Source organism: Arachis ipaensis, chromosome B10 (assembly GCF_059453495.1).
Source record: "Arachis ipaensis isolate K30076 ecotype BB chromosome B10, ASM5945349v1, whole genome shotgun sequence".
In the NCBI taxonomy this organism is placed as follows: Eukaryota; Viridiplantae; Streptophyta; class Magnoliopsida; order Fabales; family Fabaceae; genus Arachis; species Arachis ipaensis.
In genome coordinates this window covers 1,425,447-1,431,446 of record NC_142435.1, presented here as the reverse complement: position 1 = coordinate 1,431,446, position 6,000 = coordinate 1,425,447, and the positions used below count along the sequence as shown (strand labels likewise).

At 36.7% G+C, this 6,000-nt stretch overlaps 1 protein-coding gene across 1 annotated transcript; it reads right to left on the bottom strand.

The window, feature by feature from the left end:
• Window positions 1-310: 310 nt before the first annotated feature.
• On the bottom strand, window positions 311-2,237 carry LOC110267382 (F-box/kelch-repeat protein At3g23880-like). The gene is made up of 2 exons (XM_088509761.1): window positions 2,116-2,237; window positions 311-2,043 (listed from the first exon to the last, which is right to left on the bottom strand). The coding sequence occupies exon 2, from the start codon at window positions 2,040-2,042 to the stop codon at window positions 723-725; it is 1,320 nt and encodes a 439-aa protein (XP_088365887.1). The 5' UTR covers window position 2,043; window positions 2,116-2,237; the 3' UTR covers window positions 311-722.
• Window positions 2,238-6,000: the final 3,763 nt, after the last annotated feature.

Here is a 6,000-nt window from a genome sequence, read left to right as displayed (position 1 = left end):
ATAGGAAGAGTTTCAGGTATATCGGAAATACCGATGTTCCAGTTGTTTTAACCCTTGATCTGAATTATAAAAAATATATATAATATATATTAATTAAAATCAACCGTTAAAACAACTGGAACACTGGTATTCATGATAACTTTTCCTAGATCATAAGTTGTCAAAACTTTCAACTTTCTACACTTTGAAAGAACGCCTGATTTCTCAATTTCCATATTGTGAAGGTTATCTAACTAAAAAAAAAAGTTTTACTTAAAAGGTTTAGTTTAAGTACATCCAAAAAATAAAAAAGTGATTGTTAGGTATACTATAATCAAAGCAAAGTGTATGGGATAGAACTTTTAAAACAGCCAAAAAGAGCAGACAACATACTCAAGCAGCAACAGCATCACTAAGATCAACAATTGCCTAAGAAGAGGCATCCTTTATGAAATGGTCTAAAAGCTAATGTGGTTGCCTCCTTTTAGAATCAGAATTGCTGCTATAGCCAACCACAAGAGATTAGAACAATCCTGCAAAGGGAGGCATTCTGGCAGCAAAGGAGGCAAACTGAGAACAGCTGGGGACTTATCTATTCTGTGTGGTGTTAATTACTACTTAACAACATATTCTAACTAAATCGAAGCCAGAGTCTATCAGTCTATAAAAAAAAATACAAAAAAACAAGGAACCACATTAATGATAATAAAGTTATGGATTCAAGAGACAGGGTAGGAAATTCTTCACCAAATGAATAGGCCTGGCTTAAATAACCGCATTTGAGATGAGCAAGTTGGAAGACCAAAGTGCGAGGGTGAAACTAAGCTTTCATGATAGATGTGAAAGTCCCTTCCGCCTGCACCCCGAGACAAAGGAGGGAGTTTGGTCATGCCATCATCGGAGCTGTCAATATTAGGAAAATCTATGCTGCCATCATTTAAGTTACATAAAACAAACTTGCCATTAGGAGAAATCACCAGTAGAACGTTATTTTTCAACATGTACATAGGCTCTAATGCACAATTTAAAGGAGGATTAAGGAGTAGTGGGTGGTGGGGGATTATGGCCAATTTAGTCCAGGATTCAGGAACTCCATACTCCATCATGATCCAGAGAGTCCAATGAGTTTTCTTAGTCTCATAACAAACAGCAAGACAACCCCTCAAGATACCCAGTCGGGGTAACACTCTGAGAGCATCATCTGAATCCCTACTGGGAAGGGAAATCTGACTATAAGTCTCTTTCACCAAGTCAAGGGAAAGAACTGCGACAAAACTAGTAAGACAGCTGCAAAGAAGCCAATTAAGGGTGCCAGTGCCACTTACAAAAAGCCCTACCAAATTTGACAGAATAGCCTTCTTACCGGGGTCACATAGTCTATGTGGGAAATCCTGAATTGTTCTCCAGGTACATTTTGGGCCGAATGTGAAAATTCTGGTGACAGGTCCACCTGATTTCTTTTCCTCAACGAGGAAATTGAGGAAAAGCTTATACTTGTCGTTCACATGATCATAACCGAATCCACAGACGAAGAAGATACCACCAATTTCAAGTGGCTGAGATGTGAATCCGGTGCAGGGGTTCCACAGCATGGCACGCTCCTCATCGTGCAAGCACAGCAATCCATTACAAGAGCCAATCATGCGAAGGTGGCGTCGTCCCTCATAGGCAACTACTTTGGTGGGTTCATGGGGACGGTTCTCGAACACAGATCGGATGGAGAAAACTCCGATTGCGGGGTATGAGAGCCTGTAGCTATAATAGGCAATACGCGGGTGGGTCAAGGCTGGATCCACCGCCATTGAACGTCGAAGGTGGTCCTTGGCAAATTGGGAACTGGAAATTAGGGTTCTGAATGAACTGCAGACGCTGTTCCTTAATCGAACAAGAGACCTTGCCGGAATCCTCAGCAGGATTTCCGCTATGAGCTCGTCCAGAAGGATAGGCGGTGGTTTTGTGGTGGTACAGCAGAGCAGTTCCGGCCACTCCTCGGTGGTTGTGACAGCCTTGTCCTTCCTCGCAACACTATCATCATCATCATCAGGAATGGGATCCCCCTTCATTCTTTACAACAGCAGGAATAAGAAATCAAAAACAATATAATTCTAACAATTCTGCTCTCAACATAAAACATACATTGAGATGAGATAGAGGAGGAGGAAGACGGCGGTCAGCAGGGAACGAGGGAAGGAGGCACGGGGCCGCCGCAACTTCTTCGATGAAATTTTGGTACTCCCGAATCCGGATCTATCCAATGTTATTTCAATTCAATTAAGTATCTTTTAAAAATAGTTTTATTACAATAATTTAAAAAAATTAAAACATGTTACGATAAGAAAAACAATGAATGATTATGGGTGGCTAACATTTTTCATACTCAAGTTCATTATTACCAAAGTCTTTGTATTTAATAACAGTGGAATAAGGTGGCCTCTTTACATGTATAAATAGAGGCTAAACCTCAGTACGTGATACAACACAAGTAAGTAATAATAAAATCACTTCTCTCTTTATGTTGCAATCAAATACTCTTCTCTTTATATTTTTAGTACAATTCTTTCTTTTCTTTTATTTTATTAGTATTCTAAATTCTCTTTTCTATTACTCTTTACATATAATATTAATAGCAATATCAATTATCTTTATTATATTGAGATAATAACAATAAACATATGCAATTCTCTCTCTCTCTCTTTATTTTTAATACTTCTTTCTATCTTTGTATATATATATACATTACAACATATAATATTATTATATATATATAAATTATTATTGAGCTAATTATTTTAATACTAGAGTCTTCTATTTATACATCTCTATTATATATATATATATATATATATATATATATATATATATATATATATATATATATATCTTTTATTTCACAACACGTTATCAGCACGAGACTCTGATCAAATTTTTAGGAAGACTCAGGTAACAAATTTTCATTATGTCGAAGCTCTCTCATCTTGAATTCAATGCTCTTGATATATCTAGAAACAATTATTTATCATGGATACTAGATGCTGAAATCTATCTTGATTCAATGGATCTTGGAGATACCATTAAGGCTGAAAATAATGCATCCCAGAAGGATAAAGCTAAAGCCATGATTTTTCTCCGTCGTCATCTTGACGAAGGATTGAAAAATGAATAATCTTACATTAAAAGATCCTGCAGATCTTTGGAAAGATCTTGAAGAAAGGTATAATCATCAGAAAACGGTGATACTTCCTCAGGCCCGATATGAATGGACGCATTTGCGTTTACAAGATTTTAAATCTATAAATGAATATAATTCTGCAATGTTTCGAATCACCTCACGAATGAAATTGTGTGGGGAAAAAATAATTGATCATGATATGTTGGAGAAAACTTTCTCAACCTTCCATGCCTCGAATGTGCTCCTGCAGCAGCAGTATCGAGAGAAAGGGTTTAAGAAATATTCTGAGTTAATTTCTTGCCTTCTTGTTGCCGAACGCAACAATGAGTTGTATTGAAAAATCATGAAGCGCGCCCAGCTGGCGCCGCCCCATTTCCTGAAGTAAATGCGGCAAATCGTTACCCCAGAAGAGGTAAATGGCAAGCTTTTAATAACAAGAAAAATTATGGAAGAAAAAAGAATTATGTTCAAAAGAGAGGATCTCACCAGAAGTGGGACAAAGAAAGGAATATCGGGCAGAATAAATCAACCGAGGAGAAGTGTTTCCGCTGTGGTGGAAAGGGCCATTGGTCACGTACCTGTCGTACCCCAAGGCACCTAGTCGATCTTTACCAGGCATCTTTGAAAAAGAACGACAAAGGAAAGGAAACAAATTTTGTTTCAAATGATGCTGAGAACTCCACCACTCATTATGATGTATCTGATTTCTTTGAGGACCCTGAAGGAAATATTGGTCATTTGATCAATGATGGAATAGTTTAATATGTGGGATTGTGAAGTATATATGTAAATAAATAATGTAAAGAAATTATTGTTAAGTTTTATTTTCTATGTATTTAAGTTTCAAATGTGATGTACATAAATAATGAAATATTAATATGAATTTTGAAATTATTAAATGTGTCAAATTTTAAAATAAAATTTTAGTATATGACATTATTTTATGTACAGTGTTTCTTAGAAAAATAATTCTGATCAAGTATTCAATTTAACTGTGCATACTACTCATTTTATTATTATTTGTTTTTGAAGAATGGCAAGGATATGTAATGAAGATGTATGCCTTGCGGATAGTGCAAGTTCGCACACTATTCTCAAAAGTGATATATATTTTACCCATCTTGTGCCAAAAGAGGAATATGTTAACACTATTATTAGCTCAGGCAATGTGATAGAAGGCTCCGGAAGAGCTATAATTTTGTTTCCTGGAGGAACAAAATTTATAATAAATAATGCACTATTATCTACCAAGTCTCTGAGGAACTTGTTGAGTTTCAAAGATATTCGCCGAAATGGATATCATGTTGAGACGATGAATGAGGAAAATCATGAGTATTTATGTATCACAACTCATGATTCAAATAAGAAAGTTATATTAGAAAAATTACCCTCACTTTCATCTGGGTTGTATTATACCAAGATTAGTGCAATTGAATCACATGCCACTGTAAACCAGAAGTTTATTAGCCCAAATGAATTCATAACTTGGCACGACCGATTGGGTCATCCGGAAACAACCATGATGAGAAGAATTATTGAAAATTCTCATGGACATTCACTAAAGAACCAGAAGATTCTTAAAACTAGTGAATTTTGTTGTGCTGCATGTTCACAAGGAAAGTTAATTTTAAGGCCATCACCAGTAAAGATTGGATTTAAGTCTCCTGAATTCCTGGAAAGGATTCAAGGTGATATATGTGGACCTATTCATCCACCATGTGGATCTTTTAGATATTTTATGGTCCTAATAGACGCATCTTCGAGATGGTCACATGTGTGCTTATTATCTTCTCGCAACCTGGCGTTTGCGAGATTATTGGCTCAAATTATTCGATTAAAAGCACAATTTCCAGAAAATCCAATCAAAGCAATTCGTCTTGATAATGCTGGTGAATTTACTTCCCAAGCTTTTGATGCTTATTGTATGGCTAATGGAATAAGTGTTGAACATCCAGTAGCTTATGTTCACACGCAAAATGGGTTAGCAGAATCACTTATTAAGCGCCTCCAATTAATTGCTAGACCCTTACTTATGAGAACAAATCTCCCAACCTCGGTTTGGGGGCATGCTATTTTACATGCTGCAGCACTTATTCGTTTGAGGCCAACGAGTTATCATCAATTCTCTCCTATGCAATTAGCTTTTGGCCAGCAGCCAAATGTTTCCCATTTAAGAATATTTGGGTGTGCGATATATGTTCCTATTGCACCACCTAATCGCACCAAAATGGGACCCCAAAGAAAATTGGAAATATATGTTGGATATGATTCTCCCTCTATAGTGAGGTATCTTGAGATACAAACTGGAGATGTATTTAAAGCCCGATTTGCGGATTGTCATTTTGATGAATCAAAATTTCCAACATTAGGGGGAGAGAATAAGCTTCCTGAAAAGGAGCTTAACTGGAATGCATCATCATTAATGCATTTAGATCCTTGATCAGGGCAATGTGAACTGGAAGTTCAAAAGATTATACATTTGCAAAGAATAGCAAATGAATTGCCTGATGCATTTTCCGATACAAAGAGGATAACCAAATCTTACATACCAGCAAAAAATGCCTCAATTCGAATTGACGTCCCAGTAGGACAAGTAGCCACTGAAGCAAATTCACGCCAGAAGCGTGGCAGGGCGGAAAATGCCCCAATTCGAATTGATGTCCCAGTAGGGCAAATAGCCACGAAAGCAAATACACACCAGAAGCGTGGCAGGCCTGTCGGTTCCAAAGACAAAAATCCTCAAAAGAGAAAAGAGGTAAATAATATTCCTGTTAAAAAAGACATAGTAAAGACACCTGCACTTGTCCAAAATTTTGATATAACGCCAGAAGACGTTCAGGTACCTGAAAATT

Coding starts and splice junctions, on each gene's coding strand:
- LOC110267382 (XM_088509761.1), bottom strand. CDS start 2,042: ATGAAGGGGGATCCCATTCCTGATGATGATGATGATAGTGTTGCGAGG.